At 42.2% G+C, this 23,814-nt stretch overlaps 3 protein-coding genes across 3 annotated transcripts; all 3 read right to left on the reverse strand.

Moving 5' to 3' along the window:
• Positions 1–207: 207 nt before the first annotated feature.
• Positions 208–10,888, reverse strand: plk3 (polo-like kinase 3). Its single transcript, XM_080503911.1, has 15 exons — positions 10,565–10,888; positions 9,510–9,617; positions 9,303–9,419; positions 8,838–8,967; positions 8,609–8,696; positions 7,647–7,742; positions 7,201–7,399; positions 6,924–7,050; positions 6,578–6,693; positions 5,449–5,569; positions 5,228–5,311; positions 2,997–3,159; positions 2,627–2,756; positions 2,382–2,492; positions 208–2,160 (listed from the first exon to the last, which is right to left on the reverse strand). The coding sequence occupies exons 1-15, from the start codon at positions 10,778–10,780 to the stop codon at positions 1,963–1,965; spliced, it is 2,004 nt and encodes a 667-aa protein (XP_080360037.1). The 5' UTR covers positions 10,781–10,888; the 3' UTR covers positions 208–1,962.
• Positions 10,889–12,420: 1,532 nt separating this feature from the next.
• Positions 12,421–19,068, reverse strand: cacybp (calcyclin binding protein). Its single transcript, XM_080503164.1, has 6 exons — positions 18,948–19,068; positions 17,507–17,717; positions 15,870–15,966; positions 15,684–15,783; positions 13,681–13,775; positions 12,421–13,432 (listed from the first exon to the last, which is right to left on the reverse strand). Exons 1-6 carry the CDS (start codon positions 18,963–18,965, stop codon positions 13,270–13,272), a joined length of 684 nt encoding a protein of 227 aa, XP_080359290.1. The 5' UTR covers positions 18,966–19,068; the 3' UTR covers positions 12,421–13,269.
• A 786-nt stretch (positions 19,069–19,854) lies between these two features.
• mrps14 (mitochondrial ribosomal protein S14) lies at positions 19,855–23,340 on the reverse strand. The gene is made up of 3 exons (XM_080503674.1): positions 23,263–23,340; positions 21,180–21,344; positions 19,855–20,235 (listed from the first exon to the last, which is right to left on the reverse strand). Exons 1-3 carry the CDS (start codon positions 23,329–23,331, stop codon positions 20,053–20,055), a joined length of 417 nt encoding a protein of 138 aa, XP_080359800.1. The 5' UTR covers positions 23,332–23,340; the 3' UTR covers positions 19,855–20,052.
• Positions 23,341–23,814: the final 474 nt, after the last annotated feature.

Consider the following 23,814-nt stretch of genomic DNA (forward strand, 5'->3'; position numbering starts at 1 on the left):
CAGCAGATTCTGAATGCAACTCTCATGATCCAATATTCTAATGGAGGAAAATCAAGGAAAAGCTGGATTTGGGGCAATAAACTTTGAATACAATGTTGTTGGACCAACAAGACTGAATGTGCCAAAAGGCCTTTAAAGCACAAAAACCCAATTAATCTAGTGAGAATAAAACAATATTTTGAGAAATAAAGCAATATGCAATGAATATTCAGTTAATTTTGAATAAACTTTATTTTTGTCCCATTCCCCCCCAAACATGTTACATACAAAAAGGTGAGCGGAATTGAACAGTTACTTGTGTCAAGACCGTAACATTTGCACAATAAATTAAAAAAAACCCAACAATGTATAAATAGAAATAAATAAACAGGACATTATGTGCCAAAAATAAAGACTCTTCTGAATCGGCAGATGGCTTTCATAATGCTGGATTCCCCCCCCCCCAAAAAAAACTAAACACATGTACATAATACTTGCATTCTGGGTCACAGTTTTTAGGATACAACTCTGGATTGAGAAAGCAATGTAAACCAATCAGGATTACAGTACAACAGAGTACAATGATTTTTTTTTTCTCTCCATACTCTACATTATTGGGATATATACTCATGATAAACAGTTGTTCTAAAAGCTTATACCAGGTAGTGAGAGTGTAGTGCTGTTAAGATTTACTTTTGAACTTGGCTCCAAGTCCAAAAGTAAATCCCACCTGTAAAACCAATCTTAAGTCTTGTTTGTAGCCAGCTTGACATTCACAAAAGGCTGTTATTGCACTATACAGACATCCCTCAGAAAGGCACTTTTATCCCCCTCCCTGCCCTCGCCGTGTCGCCGACAGTTCTGCTTGCAGCACTTGTGAACACATTCACCGACAGTTTGAGTTGTAATTTCACAATCACTTTTAAAAGCAGATGAAGAAAAACGTTTTTTTAATCTCTAGTTAAAAACTTATTAAAAATGCAACATGTGATGGTAAAAAATTATTTTGGTTTGCCTGATGACTTCTGAAAACAAAAGTGCAAATTTGTGTTGCTCCCATAGCCCTGTAGTATGACGTGTACCAGGAATGTGAAAAATGGTCCAATTCACCCAAAAATAAATAAGGATAATGAAAGTGATGTTGGAGCAGAGCGAACAACTCTTGAAACTTCAGCATCACCAGCATTAAATAAGGCCAGGAATGTCATTTGTGCACATGAGGTCAAGATCATAGTGTGATCCTATTATTAAAAAAAACAAAAAAGATGAATGTGTTACACGGTCCCAAGACGCCAGAAACCAACTGAGGGTAGGAGGGTCTCCATCTCAAACCAGACTTCTTCCCAAAGCAACTGACCGCAAAAATCTAAGTTAGCCTGCAAGTCCACAGGTCTTGCTGCTGAAATACTTCACCAGCATTTCAGCTGCAAGAACACTCCTGGAGCACTGTAGGCTAACCGGACAATTTTAGTGTTTAGACACCTTTGAGAAACTTGGCCTGGGTGATTGGCTATCAGAGGAGGCTGAAAGCTGCAGAGTTGGAGGCAATCGAAACATCCAGCTAAGAAGAAGCAGTGGTTTAGAGTGAGCAAAGGTAACTGGGTGTTCGTGTAGGCCTGTGAGAGATCTGCCATTCCAGGCCAGGTGTGAGTCTCTTATTTTAGGCATCAATACGCACCAGGTGGATACCATTGAGGCAAGAAGCGGACAGGCACAAACCCTTTCAAGGCAGATGCCGCTTTAGGGTAACTTTCACAACTGCCTGACGTCTATCAAGGTCGGTCAAATTTGATGAACGCCCGCCGAGGCACCAGTCCGGACCAGAATACTGTGCAGAGATGTTGAGCAGCCTCCCATCCATTGGCTCGAAAAAAAACAAAAACGCATCAACAAGTCAGGCTGCATACGACGAGGTGTTAACCAGTCAAGTTATCTCAAACGCGTCTGCCACTCCGGCGTCCTGGGAGGCACTGAGCCGTGCTCTCAAGCGTCAGTGTGGTGTTGGAGCAGCTGGACCACATATCTTAGCCGGTGCCGTAGCTCGGGTGTGCAGCCCATCTCGTTCAGCATGCTGAGGAGGTAGGTGTACGAAACGCGCTCCCGACTGATGTAGGTGAGCAGGTAGGAGTCGTCCGAGGACTTGCACAGGATGATCTTTGTGTGGTCGGTGTAGAAGTTTACCTGGAGGGGGAGAAAGAGAAGAAAACAGGACGCGAGACAAGTGTTCAGTTATTCAACGTTTCTGACAAGGATGAGAAAAGGATGTTATGAAAAAGATTAATACGTGTAGAAGTAGCCAAAAAAACAGGACGTACAAGGACAGATTTAATAAGTTTGAACAGTTTACAAGAAAGGTGAAAACATGCAGGATGAGGATTATAGAATTAAGAGTCGGCTCAGACCTGGAGAGTGCCGTTGTTGAAGAGCATAACGAGTGCATGGTCAGTCTTCACCCACTGGAGGAGCAACGGAGGAGAGCTTGAGACCTGCTCCTCACAATGCAGATCTCCACCCTGGAGAGGAGAAAACCATTACTTTTTAGATCATTCTGAAATAAACCGGCTCTAAATTGTGGTTACGAATCAACAGACAATTCTAAAAAACGACCGTTGGAGTCCATCATCTGGGTCATTTCAAATGTTCCTACCTCCATTAGGTTCTGCTCCATGTAGTTGGCCATGAGCTCCACAATTTGTTTCTGGCTGCGAAGTTGATTAGGTAGCGAGTCGGCAGGGAAGGAGAAGTGTTTGTTGTTGGTCAAGCAGTAGTGAACGGTCCTGTTTTGGAAGGAACAGGGAAATAAGAGTTTATTAAAATGTCGGACCAGTTCTGAAACATGGAATCAGTTTGAGAAGAGACGCTTCATCCACATGGAAATGCTGTGAAGTGTACTTGGAACGCGTACAGTCCACCTACTTGGCAGAGCCGAGCCGTTATGCAACAGAGAGTGCCCACGCACAATGTAAATCTTTGTGTGACCCCCCCTCCAGTAAAAACACTGGACTTAAGGTACTTACTTGCGTTGGTCACAAAGACTGAGATGTGTTCCCTCGTTGAACAGCACACCGATGCTTTGGTTCGAGAGCTGGTAGCCAAAACCATATTTGTTGGAGTAGTCGACCCATTTGGTCACCCACAGGAAGGACTGCGGTCTGGACAAACACGGTGGGTTTCTAGTGGCTGCAGGAAGAGAGAAAAATTATAATTCCATATCATTCAACACCAAGCTTCACTTTATACAATCTATTGTTGAGGAAAACAAAATCCTTTTATAAAAGAATACCAGGAACACGAGGAGCTTTAAGATCGTTCAGGGATGCATGAGTCAGCAAATTTATTTATTCAGAGGATTTAAAGAAATGGCTGAGGCGAGAAGAGGATCGCGCTGCTTTAGCTTGATTAATTCTGAATCATTAGTGAACTTGTGCAACAAAGTAAAACGGTTCAGGTCGAGGGCAGCAGAAATTATTGCCTTTTATGGTGCGTTCAAACGTAATCTTGACCCTTGAGATCACATTTTGCAACGTCTGCACCCCCCACAGACGCATCGTTAATTGAAAAACATGATTTAAGAGGCACGCCGAATCGTAAGAAGTTTGTACATTTGCACCCACAGTTGGGGAAACAAGATTTTCTATTCGAAATAAGGCTGAACAGGAGCACTGAGCACAAGTCTGTTACAAAACATACTTCCTTCATTACTGTGTGAACTCATCTTTTACACAAGTACTGTGAAATTGTATCTGGTTTAAAGTGTCCCTGAAATGTTTTTCAGATTTCATCTTTAGAAAGAAGAATAAATATGCTTTCGAAAGGTATATAACATTCCCAGATAAAAGTCCGAATTCCGACCCTTTTAATTGACTTTACATGATGCAGCAGACGACGGTATATTTGCGGGCCATAAATGTGAGCCGCCTGAGCTAGACCGGATATGACGTACGAGGGGTTATATGTCCCAGCCAAAACAACATCAGCTGATTGAAGAATGGAGGGGTTTGGCGATACAGAAGCACCTAGGAGCGATGTTAGCGAAGATTTAAGTGACGTATCGTTGGTTTTGGACGAAGATGAAGGAGAGGAATCATCGGAGGAAGAATTAGAAGAAAATCAAGGCGTTCAACCATACATGTTTGAGCCGTGAGTACATATTGTGCGTGACCGGGTATTTACCCGTGTGCACATATTGTGCGTGACCGGGTATTTACCCGTGTGCACATATTGTCCGTGACCGGGTATTTACCCGTGTGCACATATTGTGCGTGACCGGGTATTTACCCGTGTGCACATATTGTGCGTGACCGGGTATTTACCCGTGTGCACATATTGTGCGTGACCGGGTATTTACCCGTGTGCACATATTGTGTGTGACCGGGTATTTACCCTTGTGTCAGAGTGGGTGTTTTGCAAAGTTTATTGGTCTATTTGTCTTAAGTTTTAGCAGGTTTTAAAAAGACTTACTGAAGGTTGGGTTTAAAAATCCGTTAAAAAGCCGTTTAAAAATGGTGGGGACAGAACCAGGTTTCAGGATACGTTTCCTCTTCACAGCAAAACCAAGTGACTCGGATTGCGGGTGCTGTTTCGTAACAGTCATCTGTGAAATGTTGACTGCAGAGATAGGAGGCCTCTGTTGGTGTCCAGTTGGAGCGAGTGCGCTGCACTTGTTTTGTCCATAATCTCCTCAAAGTTTGATCTTTTGGGAATTTATGGACACTTACAGACGGACTGGGCATTTGGGAACACCCAGCCGCAACACAACGCTTAGGCATGGCTCTAAAAAACTGCTAAATAACGCGATAATGCAGAGCACATGTAAACAAGACGCTACGATCAGCTGTTGTGGGCGGAAGTAAATAACCCCTCATACGTCACAGCGCAAAACTACGGCAAGTTGGGAAAACTAGGTCAGATTCACAGGGCGGGAGATTTAAAGGCATATTTAGACGTTCGGCGCTCAAGAGCAAGATAGTGGTGTGATTGTCATTGGTGTGTCATATATCATTCGAAAGGGGGAAAATAATGCTAAATACTGGTGTATTTTAATAGAATTATTTCAGGGACACTTTAAATCCTTTTAAAAATGGAAAATTGTGAAATGCGTGCGTTTTAAAACCGTGTTTTCTATAAAAAGGCAGTCGTGATGCTTACTTGCGCCAACTAATGCCTTAACAGTCCCGAGGCCTATTGCAAAGGATGCAAAACCTCGGGGTTATTGTGTTGAAAACTTCAGTAATCTGGGTCTCCTCACCTGTCGGCATGGTGGCCAGGCAGTTGTTGAGAACTTTCACAGCAGATTCAGCGACAGCCGAAGGAGTGGGGACATCGTCGCATGCTGGTGGGAGAACACGTACAATGTCAAGTAGAGGCCCAAATGAAATGAATTAAAACGAAACAAGAAGAAAAAAAAAATGACCTAGTAATCCATTTCCAGTTATTAAAAAAAAAAAAAAAAAAAATGACCAAGCTTACGTTCAGTGCTGCTCGCCATTGTGCCCTTGAAGGAGCGGGAGATGGACTTCCTGGACTCTTCCTCTGCAGGAGTCTGTTCCAGAGGCACAGAGCTGACGAGCTGGGAGGACGGCAAAGCCACCTTGAGGAACAACATGAGATATTAGTAATCACTCATTGCTTTCCAACAAAGACAGTTCAAGTAAAACTAAAATGAGAAAGCAACTATTTGCAAGAGATATTCTGCCGTCTATCCTCCAAAATCTTCTCTCGGTAAGCAAGTGTTGCGTTCTTGATTTTAAATTAAAAACAAGGTGAAAATTAGCATGCTTTTTCCACAGTGCTTTGCATGTCGTTTGATGACAAAAAAAATATCCTAATTGTGTCATCATCCTGATAAATAGTGTAAAAGGTCTTCAATTAACACACAATGTCTGAAATAAACAGTGAGGTTTACCAGAATCTGACACATTACAGCAGGAAAAAGTAAATATCTCCTCCGAAGAGCAGCGACGCAGTTCGTATTGGTCTCTAAAAATAGAAACTAGACCACCCTGATTAAAGATTGGCCGGCTGAGCATCCTGCCGCTGTGGCATTTAGAATCAGCAATGGTTGTTGATCACAATCTTTTGAAAGAGAGTGCATAATCGAAAAATAATTAAACACTTCTCATTGGATAACCATGGCTTTTTTATTTATTATTTTCTGCGGAATTTCATACGTTTGCGATACTCCAGGACTTCTGGAAATGAAGTGCTTAAAAGCAAGTCTGGAAAAGGCTTCATCATTAGGAAGCAAAGTTCTCTTAAGATGATGGTGCAATTAAAAGCAAAATCCAACACCCAATACATTTAGTCCAAAAGGCTGCCATTTGCAGCACTGCAGAGGAACAATCCCAAAGGCGCACCTCTTAATTAAAAAGAAATGTATTCGCTGTAATCCCGCTGGAGTGCCCTTTCTGGGTTGGTTTTATTATTTAAAAATTTAAATCAACACTGTGTTGAGTGTCAAATCTTAAAGCTCATTCTGCCATTACAAGACTGGTTATCTTGTATAAAATCATCTACTTCAGTTTCTTCCTCGTCACTTTAACTATACTGCATTGTTTCAGGTTGCAAAACAAGAAGGAAAAAAAAAAAAAGGACGTACATCGCCAGGTCCCACGGTTTTGTAGCTGATCTGCCGGTTGATGGAACATTTAACGATGCCTGAAACCAGCTTAGAAATGTCTTTGTCGTCTTTTTCTTCACACGGAATCTTGTCCACTGCAAAAACACACACAGAAGGAATAAAGCAAAACAAAACAAAGGTTTATCCTCGGGGTTGTTTGAATACCTCTACTAGTTACTGGAAATGTTTGGAGACAAACTGAACAGTTTCACATATTCTCACGAAACTAAAACTGACGAGTCGACAGGTACTTTCATGACTACATAACTTGCAAAGCAGAGGACCTAATCTGATAAAGGCTGCTCGCCACTTGACTGCTGCTTACCTTTTGCCTTCTTCTTGCCAAAGAGGCTCTTTGCCATTTTAGTGAAGAACTTCTTGGCAGGGCTGGGCGGGTGGAGCTCTGGCACCATCACACAGCTGCTGGGGGGAAGTTTGTCCGGGGTGAAACCCTGAATGAGAAGAAGAAAATGAGGAAAATGTGAGGAGGACAGTTCATTCAAGCACCACAACTTCACAGTAAATCTTAACTTCTTATAACAACTTGTAAAATGATAAAAAAAAAAAAAAAAGAAGTGAGATGTTGAATCTGCGAGACGTACTTTGGTGAAGAATTCGTGGTTGAGGATCTGATCTAGTGTCAGTCTGTCACTGGGGTTTTTCTGTAGGATGCCTGAGATGAGCTTCTGTGCAGCGGGGGAGAGGGTGGTGGGCAGGTTGTATCGCACTTCCTTGATACACTTGTAGGTTTCTTTCAAGTCCAGGGTCTCAAAGGGAGGGTTACCGCACATCAGAGTGTACCTGTGTGGGAGAAAACATTGTAAATTACTGACCGATGCAAAAAATAAATAAATAAACTTTCCTCATGATCATAGAGCGATCAATCCAGTCGAACACATCTATTTTTACAATACCTAACAAATGGGTACAGGAGGCTGGCGATAATCCCAGCCGACTTTGGAGGATAGGCAGATTACAGCCTGGACAAGTATTCTGGACTTATACTCAACACAAAGAGGGCAAAAAAATTTAATTAAATAAAACTCACATGACACATCCAAGGGACCACACGTCTGACTCCGTACCGTGGCCCTGTCTGTTGAGCACCTCAGGCGCCAAGTAGTTGGGAGTACCACAAATTGTCCTGAGAGAGGGGGGAAAAAAGCCTTTTATTCACTGCCTTTTAAACAGCAAGGGGTGAGATTAACCATGAAAAAGTACAATCTTCTGATTAGCCCACATGGAGCAGAATGTGGCAATACATATCAAAAGTAAAAGAGGCTAGAGTGTGGTGATGAGAGTGGTTGAAGCTGGCGAAGAGTCAGCTCATGTGGACATTTCGCCCAAATCTGGTCATTCAGCCATGAAGAGATTTTGTAAAGGAAACAAATTCCCTTTTAGAAATTTAACACCAATCACAACCTTAAACGTGGTAAATGCAGGCAAATTTGGCAGTGTACTGTTGCGGTTGTGTCAAAGGAACAAAGGCGAGATGTTTAGAAAGCAGCCGTTTGGATCATTTCCAAAAACTGGTGAAGTAAAGTCAAATGTCAAATGTGGTTCAACCTCAACCCAGCCACCTTCACCGAAAACCTCGACTCTCGACTATTAAAACAATTGGCGTCGTGCACACAGAGTGGCAGTTAAAACATTTCCCTTTCACCCGGGTTCTTACTGGTATTCCACAGGAAAATGTCAAACGGGTATTGAAACTATTCAGAGTGCGGCGTTCAACTGCCACTGGGAAACCGGTTGAGCGAGGTACTTCCTGAGAGGGAGGCGAGATGTGCTTTGTGAGTGACGTCATGGGTTTTTGGGGTTAACGGGCTTTGTGTCAAACTGGAACAATTTAGACACTAGCTAAACAGAGAAATGTTTGGTATGCAGATGTTCAACATTCCCTCCACAGAGAAATGTACGCACAAAAGCCGAGTCACCAGTGCACGTCACCGTTTTGAAACGCTTCTTGTAGAATACAGAACATACACATAAAAACAATTAAATGCTAACTTTTTTCTCTGCTCGACCGTCTCCAGCTTGGCGGCGAGACCAAAATCGCCCAGCCGCAGCTCCATGTTCTCATTGACAAAGAAGTTGCCTGAAAGAGACAAAAACAATCAGGTCAGCGTTCCCCCACGTGAAAAATGTGCACGGCGACAGCAATGGCAGAATTCCTGGGATGCCAGTGTACGTGCGAGCGAATGCCCCCGCGCCACATTTCAGCCATTCTCAAACATACCGAGCTTGAGATCTCTGTGCAGAATGTTCCTGCTGTGGAGGTACTTGAGGCCAGATATGATCTGCTTGAGGTAATACCGCACTTCTGGCTCCGTGAGCGTGTGTCTCGCCTTCCAAATGTGTGCCAGGGACTGCAGAGAAAGACCAATGAGTGAGCCGTCAGCCCTGCATCCATCACCAGGACTGTACCACACACAGCATCGTGTTGTCATTCAGGTGAGCACCCCGGATCAACAGTGACTCGGCCGGAAAACGAGGACACTTTAACCCTCTGCGTGTTTTGCCACCATTTTTCATATCATAATCTACCACCGCAGGAGCAAATATAATTAAAAGGTCTGTGCTCTGCTGAAATAATAACCTTTCAGGGCTGATTGTTTACTTTCGTAAGCTAAACAGGACCCGAGTACAGTGTCCCTGTGGAGCATTACGACACAGCACCTTCCAGAATGTTCTGACGCCTTACCTTCCGACTGCAGAGCTCAAGGAATATGTAGATGTTCTCTTGATCTTCAAAATGATGGGAGAATTTCACCACATGTTTGTGCGACAGGGTTTTGTGCAGCTCGATTTCATTTGTTATCTGTTGACATAAATAAAAAAATCAATTTGTGCTTTCATGATTCAATCATTAAAAAAGAAAGACTGAAGACAAAGGGGTATGACTGCCTACCTTGTCCCTCTGGTGCGGTTTGGACACCCTGCTCTGAGGAATCACCTTCACAGCATACATTTTGTTGTTGGACAGGTCTGTCATCTCATAACATCTTGCAAAACCACCCTTGGGGGGGGAGGGGGGGGGGAGACAACAGAAAGGCAGTTAAGCAAAAGCAGCAGGTTAAAAACCTGCAATGGCCATAAATAATCGGCCTCAAGAGCAAAGTCTTTGACCTGGGGATCAATAAGCCTGAGACTTGGCAATTAAAATGACTGATGCATTATTTAGCCAATACGGAAAGCCTACTGTGGAGGGTATAAAACATTAAAAAGGCAAAACAAATCATTTCAGATCGTGCGCGTTGCATCGGCGCAGATATTTGGCCGCTTAGCGTTTATTGCAATCAAAGCTGCGGGACGAGGCCGAGCTGCTGCATTCATTAACCGTGAAACTGACTGGAGACGCTTGCAGCTCTGCGGCAGGCAGCACAGAGAGACAGAGAGAGAGAGAGAGAGACAGACAGAGAGAGAGGGGAAGAAAGACTTGGCTGACCGCCCGATGCAGTGTATCGATGACGAGCAACATGTTGATACAGTGCTTTCATTCATGCGCGCAACATACTGTGTCACAGCCGGCGGGGGGGGGGGGAGAGAGACATTATCAGACAGGGGAGTATTTGGGTTCACAAGTAGTTAGTTTTCTTCAAAACACAAGGAGTGTCGACCCCCCCCCCCCAAAAAAAAAAAAAAAAAAAAAAGAATGTGCTGCCATGTGTGCGCACAGGAGCCGGGCACACCTTGCGCCTGATTCATTCAGCAATGACGCGCTCAGCAGGGGGGGAACAGAGACTGGCCACATCCACCACGAGGTCATTCTCATTTCCCCACATCACCACACACATCTGAGCGTCACGATCAATTTCAGCCACAATCGCCACCCGAGATCAGCCTAAAAACAGCCAACAAATTCCAAATCTACACGCTCCCCCCCCCCTGCCAGCCTCGGAAAGCCGGTGGCGATGAGGCTCAAGCGCACGTTAGGAGAGAATAAATGAAGGGATCGTTTGGTACCTTTCCTAAAAGCTTCCCTTTGCTGTAGGATTTCCCCGTCTTGGAGTCCGTCACCACCTGAGCCAGCTCGGATTTGGTCTGGTCGGGTTTATTCCTGCTGTTTTTCGCAGACGCGGAGGACTGCTGGGGTCCGCGCTCCGGAACGGGCTTGAATAAATCCGCATTCATGGTGTGGCACGAAAGACGCTGCGCCGCGGTGAAACAGCCGGTATCCATTCAAGCACGCTGGCACGACTCGTGTTTAAAAAAAAAAAAAATCAAATCCCCTTATCGCGTTTTAATTTTTCAGCAAGCGGTCTGGTGCGTAACGATGCGTCCTGCACTTCCAACTGTATCAATCTGGCTTGTCTGGGCACGGCGCGCCGCCGCTTTATACGTGCGCACACGTCACAGGCCGGGGGTGTGGGGGGTGTGTGTGTGTGTGTGTGTGTGTGTGGGGGGGGGGGGGGGGGGGGGGGGGGGCGCGACGGCGACTACTGGTATAAGAAAGTCCAGACGATTCGCTTCCAGATCAATCAAATATTAAACTGGCATCGCTGAAAAATGAATGAAATCTAATGAAAACGGTGTTGATTTACGTCATTTAGTGGCTTCATGTTCCAAAACGTCTTTACAGTTTTACTGAGGTAAAATCACTAGTATCTAAATTAGGAAACGCAGTTAATCCGTGGCCAATCTAAAGTTTTAACGTTTCCCTTTTGTTGTTTGAAGGTACATCTGCTTTGAAGAAGCATTCATATTCCAAATTAAGCCGTTTATCAGACCCTCTTGAAACATCCAAGTAATCCCAATTAATTAATAGTGGATTCGTTGTGCTGCTCAGAGCCCAAGTCCTTTAAACAATTACCTCAATGAGGCAACTTAGCTTACAATGATTATAGAAATCAAGAACGTTTTGCGTGCAAAAAAATGTGACAACTCCACATTAAACTACACTTGATAATGAGTTCGACTAAATTCCTCTTGTGTCTCTGGAGAAACGTGAACTCCAGAATACAGCTGCCACCTGGTGGCCAAAACGTGCAGCTCTAAAGTTCAACCTCTGCAGCATTTTGACTCTTGAATTATTAAACACATACCGGTAGGTTTTTTTTTTTCTTTTTTAGTTTCACTATGTTGTACCGGTCTGCGTGACGTACCTGTTAAAAGCAGAAAACACCTAAACAACTGCCAAGACTGTTAGTCTTTTCTCATTCAGAGTCGAGTTTGGATGTTGAAACGGTTGCAGCAGTCTATTCTGATCAGTTTTTTATCTATTGATCTTCAAAAACATGTCATCCAAGGTAGGGTCATAGAGTACTCCAGGCGGCTGATTGCAGATAAAAGCACTGGACCGATCATCAGTTCATCACAAGGTAAACAGAGAAACAATTACACATTCACACCTACAGGAAGTTTGACTCAACAACAATCAGACAGGCCCGAGAGATAACAAAAACACTTGTCATCATGCACCACCCCTGATTAGGTTACATGTACACAAAGATACATTTCATAACAATTTGTGCCGTTTACATTGACTTAGAAAAACAGACGGAGGCACATGTTTGTGTGAAAGGGAGGAAATAAGGCCCTTCAGCCAGTGGTAGCCGCACATTGATTTAACGTAGATTATTTAAGAGTATGACTGCATTTATTGGGGCTCCTTGTATTATTTGTTTGATGTAAAGACTCTTGAGTTTCTTTCTGTAGAAAACAATGCGTGCAACATACCTGTATCATTTGTGTCTTCAGAACACAAATGATACAGGTATGTTTCTGGAGGGCGGACTGCAATGGAAGCACATCAGAAGTGACTAAAGAGTGACAAAAGACTTCGACAGGAGTTAAATTCAACACATTTATTGGAAGTGCATGAGTAACCTGATGGGGGGGGGGGGGCAACACGAGTAAGATGACAAGATTAACAAGTCGAAGCGGACATTCCTTTGCAAAAATGTTGGCGGGGGAATGGAGCGACAATGAGAATGATGCGACCAGGCAGAGATTATAGCTGAAAACCCTTCACGTGTACAGAAATGAGACAAGATGAGGAATTCCACTGAAGAGCATCGGGACATTAAACTCCACAGCAGGACGGACGAAAGTCCTTTTTAACACAGATGCATGCAGTAATATTAGTTCTACGGTCATTGCAGCTATTATTTCATGTATTTATGGAATGACTCAAAGGCTGACGTAGGAATGTGAACAAAGTTACATCTGAACATATTTTACAGCTCAGCTGCACTGAACCACAAGAGCATTGCTTACATTCACCACGTACATTTAAGTCCAACCGAAACCATCTGCCTGATAAACAAATAAATGATTAAGACAAGCTGCAGAGTCATTCTTTAACCCTTTGAATGTGACTTCGGTGGGGGAAAAAAAAAAAAGATAGAAAAGGCTGGAATTCAAACATTAGGAAAAACTAATTATGTTTCAGGAAAACAGACTTGTTTCCTGAGAGTCCTAATCGAACATCAGCAATGGTGGAAATGTGTCGAGGCTGCCACCTGCTGGCCGACACCCTCATCTGTACCAGCGTTTTCCTCTCAACACACCGAGACACTTCTGCATCACGGCCAAAGACTAATAGGATATCAGTTGCTCATTCAGAGCTGGAAATGTTCCTGCATATGTTTTTCTTTGTTTGGTATTTTAGTTGGAATATTTCTAACGTCCAGATGGACTTCGGCCCCGCTTTGGTCCCGCTGCATCGTTCACAAGTCCATCGTGTTATCTCCTTTCACTTTCTTGTCTTGGGACTCGGACCAGGCTTTGTTGATGGTTCTCTTCATCTCGTCGTCTCCCTCCGCGTAGATCTTCTTCAGCATGGTCATCAGGCCATCGCTGGGGTCTGCGTTCTCGTCCATGGAGGGTTTCCTGTTGAGACGAGACGAGAAGAGTAATCTCGTATGCGGACGGACTAATTAAATCAAACGTTGCAGAATGGTAAACTGCATACACATCTTAATGCAGTAAAATGAATATAAAACTCCAAATTAAGGCGGTTTTTTTGTACCACATTGACTTGAAATCTCTTCTTTTATGAAGTAATGAGTTAAAACATGCAACAGGCACATTCAATATTTCATAATCCACATCATTTCAGTTTGAAGTGTTTTTCTTACTCTTTCTCTTTAGACTGCTTCTCCACCGTTGTAAGGCATTCCCACTTCTTTGTCGTCTGCTTCTTGCACATGATCAAGACCATGTCAGTTTTTATCTGTCAGAGGAGGAAAGACAGTTCGAAGGCTTTCAGAAGACAAATATTAACTTCTCGCTTTCAATCCAATGCAGCCAAACAATACAGTTATGCCTCCATCTCACTTCTTCTCCCTGCCACCCGTACTGTTACACCAACCCTCTCCATGTCTTTTCTCACTACAACTCTTCTGATGGTCAGATAGAGACAGTCTGCATCGATTCCATTTCAAGACTTTTTGTTGTTTTTTTTGGGTGGGGGGGGGGGTTTATCCACGGAGAGGCTGAAGGTCAGAGTCTCAACGTGCAACTGTGGGGAAAGGTGGCACCGCAGGACATGGTGGAAATTGAAAATGCGGGTTACGTTTTTTCATTTGGCACTGAAAGGTAGGGAGTCACGGGCCACAGAGCACCATAGTGGTTCCTGTTCTGGGCCACAGAGCACCATAGTGGTTCCTGTTCTTGTGTAAGAGATTAAACTAAATCCAAGGTCAGTTTTAGGGACTTTCTGTGTGGGATTTGCAAGAACTGCCAGTGATACATGGACATTCCTCACAACGTGCAAATAAACATGTGCTTGATGTCAACTGGAGTGTGTAGTTGTTTCAACAAATTCAAGACGATGTCCAGGCTACGTAAGGACCATCTGACCAGGAAAGAGAGCGATGGAGGGTTGCACCAGACGGCCTCACATCAACCCAACCGACATGGGTTGAGGACGAGTTCAAACTGCAGAGTGAAGGCAAAGCAGCCAGCGAGTGTTCAGCACCGCTGGGAACTCTTAGTTGCACAAAGTAGAAAAATAAATAAATACTGAAAAACCACGAGAAGGCGTCCAAAATCCTGGGCTGGCACTATATAGAGGGAGAGGACCGAACGGCAAACACAGAACCCGATTTAAGGTGCTCTGTCACATTACAAGTGAAACACTATTAGTACCAGTGGCACTGCTCATTTCAGCCTGACAAATAAATCAATTACAGATAAGTACAGCAATAAATATCTGCTGAAAGAGAATGACTCACAACATCCTTTATCCAAAAGTAGAGACATCTCTTCACACCTAAGTATTGCTACGGGGTGCGGAGAACCAGTGTGCTGGTTTGCATGCGAGGCCAAAAGAAAGCATGCTTCCCGAAGCGCCTTCTCCTCAAAAGCCAATCAATACTTCACGGTTCACCCTTTAGCCTTCCTTCTGGATTCGGTGCAGCCGATGTTGCGGCTTTGGACCGAGTCCAAGAAAGAGACGCTCAGAGGTCAAACTTTCACAACAGATATCGATTGCTCACGCTGGGTGAGAAGATTATTTTAGATCCTTCAAAATTCTAGTTGCTGCAGGAAGAGCAACACAGTCAGTGACATGTGTTGGAGATTTATGGAACAAGTTAATCTTAAAAAAAAAAAAGAGACACACAAGTTGACTCAAAGCTAACGATTGACTGGTGTATGCAAATTATTTATTGTTGGCTTAACGGGGGTGAAAGAGGTGAGCCAATATGTTTATCGTCTGGCGCCGGTGGACCTGCGTCCTAAATCCACTCAAGTGTCCGTCATTGTTGACAAGTCAAACGCAAGTAAAAACACTTGCGCAGCCAAAAATCATTAACAGTTTGCCGACAGATGTGATAATCGCTTTGTGTTGCGGAACGCTGGCTGTGCAGTCGCTTCATGACGCAGCCTGTGACATGAAATGTAGATCGTGAGACCGACTGGTTTCCATGCCAATTAATGCCTTTCAATGGTTTTTGACAGTTGCTACAGATGTTAAAAACCATTAAGTAGGACTGATACTTGTAGATTCTATTTTTACGATTAAAAAAAGAGAAAAGAAAATCTCTTCTAAACAAAAATGTAATGAAAATCTATTTTCACCAAGTATTTCTAATGGACAGAGACACATCAAAGATCTGCACGCCTCATTTGTATTCACCTTCTTGTAGCTCTCCTTCGCATCGATTGGATACAAGAGGTTGAGAATCGTCATCTGATGGTTTTTTCCATCCAGGTCCTTAATGAGCACAGAAAACGACCTGCAACAGACATCGTGTTACGTTGTACGTGTGGCGGCACACGAGGAGCGAAGACAGCGGAGATTCTATAACGACTGGAATCTTACTTGTCTGTGAAGTTGACCTCCACATTTTCTGCTGGGATTTTGTGCACGTTCTTCAGGGCAAGGTAAATCTTGACAAATTTCTCAGACTGGTCCCACGCTGCCGGGAAGATACAAGAGGGAGAAGAACTCTAAGAATGCGTAGCAGGTAAGCAAGGTTACACCAAGGCAGCACAAGATATTGCGGATTTATCATGATATCAACAAGTCTGAGTGACGCCTGCAATAACACATCAATTTAAAACAAATGCCACAAATTTGGCAGCGTAAATGGTGTAACAGTTTACATAATATGTGACAATAGCTGTGCGTGGGCAAAAGAGTGCTGGTGTCATGTGTTTTGCTTTAGGGGGAAAAAGAAAAAAGAAAAACTGCACTGGGGAGTGAATGAGTTGAACGGAGTGATACGGAGACGTTGTTTTTAAAGAAAACGTCTGTAGTGTGCAGGCAGTTTCGCAAAACAAGTGCGTGACATGCAAGCTGTGCAAAAGTGGTATAAAATGGCACGAGAGCACTGCGTCATCGACGGGAACGAAGGAACGTCAACTGCAGGTAAAGGAAATACAAAATGTGCGAAAGGATTAAGTCACTTCTTCCCAAAGACACACAAGTAGACAAAGAGAAGTGAATGGAATGTGAAAACACCGGAAGCAAAGCAGGGACCCAACCAAGATGGCCGCCAAGATGCTGGTTAATTGCAGTAATCGAGCACTGGTGCTGTGTTTCAATGTGTTTTATGGATAGGTAAATAAATATGAATATAAAATAGATAAACAAGGAGAAAATTGAATGATTAGACCTCAAGACCACAGAATAAGTCTGGGTTAAGACACTGCACTGTATAGGACAGGAGTAAGGCAGTATTCTAAATACTGGAACAAGTCCCGGAACAAACAAAAAGAAAATGTTTGCCTTAGGTAGCTTAATGTGTTGTGTGTCATACATACGCATTGTATCTTTCTCATTACAGAAGGAGGAGAAAAAATGACACGATAGAAAGCGACAACACCTCAACAGTGATCTTGATGTTGGTGGTTGTTTCACTAAAGCGGTTTGACCAACATTTGAATTTGTCTTTATCTTTAATAGGATATTCAAGCAGTAACCTCTATTTTAGGCACTTATTGTCAATCCAAATGTTCTACTTTGCTAACAAGAGGGTGGGAACTCTGTTAAAAGAACTCTGTATCATCAAAAAGAAAGTAAAAAAACATGAATGTCTTTTAAGCTAATATGGGAAAATAGTAGCCCTCGACTGAACTATGATAAATTATGTCTCTATGCATGAATGCTCTGCGCAGCAACCCATTTAGGCCAATCAGATGGAGCCCTGCTACTGTGATTGGGTGGAATTACACTTTATTTCATCATAATCAGGCAAAAAGCTGGAAGTCAGAAACATTAAAGTAACATTCAAGTGAAACAGTGTTGTGGCAACTACAGATGAGCGTGTCATTAAAAAAAACCCCAAAAGACCAAAAAAAAAAAAACATGGCTCAGTTAGATAGAATTGGTCTAGAACGACATAGTAGTACTGTTTGGAAATGGAAATACAAACACAAAAACAAAAACACATAACATCATATCCAGAAGTGTGTTTATTTGTGGGGAGGCTCATTACAGACACAAGCCCTTCTTACCGTAGCTGGTGATTTTGACTGTGTATGCTGCTTTAGAACCTGCAGATGGATCCGCCTCTCTCCTGGCCTGAAGCTCCTTCTGTTGCCGTTTGGTTGCAAGCTCCTTTTCTACCTTCTTCTGCTCTTCTTTTAACACATCCTGCACTCTTTTCCTCTCTGCCTTCTCCAGGAGGGAGCCCAGCTCCTGCAAGTCTGCCTCCAACTGGCTGATCTGAGTTGAAGAAAAATTGAAGCCAATTACATCCCTGATTTAAACGTGTTTGGAGAGGATATCAAATACAGACATCCTGTCCACACATTTTCAAGCCCATTGATTTAAGCGTTGGTCAGAAATACTATGTTTGTGGTGAATATCTAAAGCACAAACACATATTTACTCGCACAAAGAAACAATTAAAAAGGAAAAGGTTGAAAGATTTAAATTGACCAGCAAGTACTTTTCACATAAATTCAACTGCAAAACTCTTGAGAGCTTAAATGCTGATTCCCTGAATCACTCCTCTAAACTTAAGTGCTTCAACAAAATGATCCCAGCTCCAAATAAATTCCTTTAAATACTGTCATCAATGACAACAGTTGTAACAACCATACAAATAATAGACAATAAAAGTACCTTATATCTTGCTTTTATGTGATTTTTTTTAATGTATATCTTTGCTCGTATTTCTTTTGCTACTGTTATTATTGACCACGTGCTGCTGCAACAATGCCAATGTACCCATTGTGGGGCAAGTAAAGGACTATACTATCTTACCTTTTTGTTTCGACATCACGTTTTTACTGGTTGTCTTTAGGAAATCTGAGAATTTCACTAACAACGTTATTAAAGTGATTCAATTCCTTTATTACTTATCTTTTGACCAAACAGTAGTCAAGCTAATATTCTGAATAACACCGTTTCTGATGAGATATTCCGCTTGTTTTATAATCTCAACCCATAACATGTGACTTTTAATAGACCACCATCAAGGCCAATACAAATCTGACTGTAAGAGGGAAATATACAGATCGAAATGCATGCATCTACCAGTCATCATCGTCGCTGTCGAGAGCAAACATGACAGAGGCACTGTCCATGTCAATAAGTTGCAGTCTGACGTCTCCCTCGGAGTCAAACTGTTTCTACATTCGAGCTACATTCAAGAGAAGCTTCTGGTGAACTCTATTCAAAGCTAATCGCTAAGTTAGCAACAGAGACACAGACAGCGAGCCGTCGAATTTGCATTCTTACGTCTTTGTTATAGCCGACAATCAAACGTTTGGGTTTCGTGTTTAGCTGTAATTTTATTTTAAACAAAAACCAGTCGACAGCACTGGTCGCATGCAGTGACTTGCTAATTAACGTTAGCTAAGTTAGCATTGCTTTCAGTATCACGAGAAACTCCTTCAGGCTGGGGATATTTTCAGCATAAAGTAAGAGCATCAAAATGTCTCTGCTCACCTGTTCGGTTGAATCCATATCGCTAAGAGTGTTTTATGTCGTTATATACGCGTTATATTAGATAAAAGCGAAAGTGGTTAAGTGTGCGACTCTGGAGGAGTCTCGCCTTCTTCGTCCAGTGAGCTGGTCGGCGAATCGCGCTGGAAGGACGCCACCCCCACCTAGCGGTCGAATGTGTTTCCTGCAGGTAATTCCCCCGGTGCACTATTGTAGCAAAACTATTTAACCAAAATTTAAACCAATACTATAGCAATAAACAAAAAAATATAGTTTTGGAAAACCCGTAGGCGGAAGGGAAATCTTTGTTAACTAACATGCATTCCATTACTATAAATCATTTGCACATATGTATCCTATAAATATAGTCATCCATAAGATTAAAGCATCTATTATGCTATATCATTGAATAATTCCCAACCTTTAACCTTAAATCACTATAATAATCCAATACCAAAAAATTAAAAAAGATCCCTTATACCAGGTTCCCTGAGTTTAACTATTTCACAATGTTCAACATGTCATGTGTAACCTGAGTTTATTTCATTGTCAACATGTAAGGCTCACAATGAAATAAACTCAGGTTACACATGACATATTTCACAATGTTCAACATTCATTGTGAGCCTTACATGTTGACAGTTACATTGCAGACTTCACGATACTTTGACTGGAAATAAATCTATTAACATAATACGGCAGAGAATTCAGTGAGGCATAAAACGAAACATGTGGCTTTTTTATCGATATGTTCACAAGAAAGAAATTATTCTTATTGTACTACACAATTTTCACTTGAGGAAACATTTCCTACCCAAAGGTGAAATTGAAAAAAAGCCTGAATCCCCAAAACACTATGAGACATTGATAGTCTATGGATCAACAGACTTGTGACACGAATAATGTGCGATATTATTAATTAATTTATTTGCTTGTGAGATCAGACAGAAAAATTGACATTTTGTTCTTCTTGGGAGTCACATCACCGTCATTCCTCAAGTTTACACAAGCTTAAGAAAAAAGTTCAGCCTGAAACAATCTCCCTTTAGAGACGTGTGTGACGGCGATCTCCGTCCCTTCAGCTCAAAACTACAGACAGTCCGTTTGTTTACCACCTTGCTCTCAGAATTCCAGACATCTGATTGTGGTCGGCGAGATGTCGGAAGACAATGCGGCTCAGCCTCCATCGCCGCTTCACCCCCCGGGGACGGGACGTCATCACACACCTGTTGCGGATCCTCACGGGGCAGCTGTCCCGAGGCAACGCCGCGATCTCCTGGTCTGCTATTTCCTGCAAAGATACGAATAATATGCTGAAAAATAACCCCTAAATGGTATTTTGTATCATAGCAAATATTCAAATCATCAGACTTATTCATATTTTAGTTTAACTTTGATTTCACCCTCTTAAAAGACAATTTTGATCTATTTTGTTATTTGCTTCAATATTCACTCTTCGTCAACCTCCAATCACGTCTATTACTGTCGTCTCACACTCGAGGATGCTTATTCCTCATTAACATCACTCCTTCGTGGTTTATGATCTATAAACAACACAAAAACTACCAGAAAGCACTGAGTTTTCCATCCACATGATGAATTGCACCAGCTCTCTCAACAAGACTGACCAGCATTCCACCAATTTGTAACACACACCATCCAACACACACAGTCATACAGAGAAACTGCCAGTTATTCAGTTGAAAAATGGACAGAAGCAGTCACGTGTTGCTTATTGGAATAAATAAAGTCATCTTCGTGTTAAAAACAGGTCTGACATTAAACGACTTTGAACTTTTGGGTATTCGGATTTTTCATTGAACATTTCTGACAAATAAGTAAGTTAAGATTCAATAAATGTGGCTGCCGTATTTAAAACAGGAGAAAAAAACCACATTCAAGACACACAAAAAAACAAACAAAACCCATTCATTCAATTTGACTAGAGCCATTTTTAACTATTAGATGTGAATCAAGTAAATTTTTCACAGCCAAACTAAACCATGCTTAATGAGTGATTGCCCGATATCACATTATTGTCCCTATTGGGGGGGGGGTCCTTTTGGGCAACAACAAAGTTAAATAACTCATCAACAACTCAGCAGATGGCACAGATGACAAATACTTTTTCAAATTGTACACAGCTGGACAAAAACCAAGCGCAAGGTCAAACAAATGCACCAGAATTCTGCAGCGCTTCCATTCGTGTCGCTCATAAAACACACTGGAGTCTACCTGAAGTTCTTTGGGCAGGATGGTGTTCTTCCTCAGCGCGTTAATCCGTAACCGCTCATCCGCGTAGTCAAAGGCCATCTGTCTTCTCTTGACGTCCCTCAGCATCCTCCAGTCCACATAGTACCCTCTGACCTGCTCCAGCGCCCCCCAGCAGCTCCTCAGGGCCTGCACACAGTGGCCCTGCAGTTACTAACAGCTGGGTACCAGAGAGACTGAGGGAGGATCTGAGATCACAGACCAGGAAATTACGTTTGTGCCCGTGAAATGAAACAATAAGTATGGCTGCATGTGATCGAAGGGGAAATATCAGACTGAGAGAATTGAATCGTGGTTAATATTATATTGCTATGTGTAAGATAACATATCTCAAATAAAATGTAAGGAATATTCATAACTTTAAGGTGGACATTGTGTATTATAGCCCACTAGAAAATATTAAACCAAAATATTATTACATCATTACGGTCCCACAATAGTAAAATATTAAGAATAATTATGGGATTGTTATATATTGATGTACAGCATATCCACACCTTTTCGGCCACAAGTGTGTAGTATGCAAGAGGTTTTCTTTTTTGCTATCAAAATAATCATTATTTATTTTGGATATGCCTCCCAAAAATGTGCCAAAACTCCTGCAATATTCTTCTGCTGGTTGTGACTCTTGTTTTGAGCTGGAAGGTGTGTGATGGCACCTGATTAGGCCCTAAATGACAGCACATGTGTGCAGGGGTCCTGCTACTTTGTTGTGTTTGTGTTGCTCCAAGCATCAACATGCCACATTTGTCCCTTCAGGATAAGGCCTCTGCAGTAGTGCAACTGGAAGCTGGTGTTCTGGTAGTGGTAGTGGGAGCATCACTTGGTGTCAGCCCTGGTACCACGTCCAAACTTAGGACCAAGTTCCTTGAGACTGGTGAAGTCAAAGGCAGAATAAGAAGTGGGTGTCCCCAAAGACAACACACCAAGAAGACTGGTTCCCCTAACCTTGATTCACTGAGGAACCGTAGACATTGTTCCAGAGATTTACACAACGGTATCACAGACAGATCTCTGATCAGACAGTGAGGAACATGGCCAGTCGTCGTCCTTATAAGGCTGCTAGGAAGCCTGCAATGATGGACCATCAGGCCCCGTTTGCTCTGGTGTCAAGAGCTCCAACAGTGGAACCTAAGAAAACCATTGTGTTTTCATTTGGCCATCAGTCATCACAAAGGAAATAATTTAATATGTCCAATTCACTACAAAAGAAACTTTGCATTCGCGTAACAGTGAGGTACAATTTATTATTCCCATCAAAAACTAGATATTGGAACTACCAAGGAAACTTTACATAGTCAAGTAAAACTAAAATAGCTTTTTCAGAAGATCATTCAGGCTATTTGATAGTTTATGTGATTTTTACACAAATACAAAGACAAACTGCCCATAAAAACAGACTCAATTGTAAAAACCCACAGGCTGTGCAGCATCTATTATTCTACCCACATCTCCAGCCATCAAATAAAGCCAGCATTTAAAGGGTTTATTCCAACTTTTGTAGGAGCATTAATCTTGTCATTATTGCTGAAGTGGATGAAATTTCACTGAACATGCAAAACTGAAGAGCCTTCTTAAATAACATGGTACGTATAAATAATCCACTTACATTAGTGTGAATAATTATCAAGCAAATATCAACACGAATTGGTTTTAATATTATGGCACCTCTATGTTTGCTGCTAAGTTACAATTATTTCGTATATGTGTTTATATTAGTTTGACCCTTACAGCTTCTTGTATTCGAAGTTGTAAAGCGAGATAAACCTGTGAAATACATCAAACAAGACTGCAAATATTACAACGTGAAGCAGTCACACAAAATACCCTCGAAATGTGACAGTTTAACGAGGAAAAGCGGTGAATTACCTTCTATTTTGGCGTCATGTCACGCAAAGACAACTCGCATTAGCCGCGAAGCTAACGTCTGACAATATAGATTAACTCTGCCAGCAGTTAGTGTCTCGATCATGCCACTACATGTGTGTGTCATACAGTGTTAATAAACACACCGCAACTACAAAGCATTAGATTAGAATGAGTTTACCTGTTTCGGGGCGCAAATCGAGGAATAAAGGGCATTTAGCCCCAAACATGTTAGCCTGTGCGTCGCCATGTTTTTCTGTTGTATCACAGAAGAAGGAAAATGATGTTATTCCGCCACCTACCGGCCAGGAGGGGGAACTGATACCAATCTGCAGTTTGTTCAAACAATTCCTACAAGAAACAAAACACGTCATTTTGTGAATAACACGAGAAAATCACCAACACGTCATTCCTTTTTTTAATCTATTTACTCAAATGTAAGTTAATCCATGCAGCAGTATTCAGACACAATGCAATACATAATGCTTTCCATGAAAAGAACAGAAGCAAACCAAGCAAGAAGAATTAATAACGTAAAAGTTTTACTGGAATAATCTATTGTTTATTAAAAAGTCTGAGAAAAGGGTCATGTGTTGTGTCAGGTGTTCAGAAAGTTATTTCCACAGGTGAGGAGCTTGTCAATAAAAGCTCCGTGGATGTATGTCTGCTGGTCTCCCTTCACCTTTTAAATGGTAAAATAAAACAGCTGACAAGAATATTTTATCAACCCACA

Source organism: Blennius ocellaris (genome assembly GCF_963422515.1).
Source record: "Blennius ocellaris genome assembly, chromosome: 10".
Classification (NCBI taxonomy): Eukaryota; Metazoa; Chordata; class Actinopteri; order Blenniiformes; family Blenniidae; genus Blennius; species Blennius ocellaris.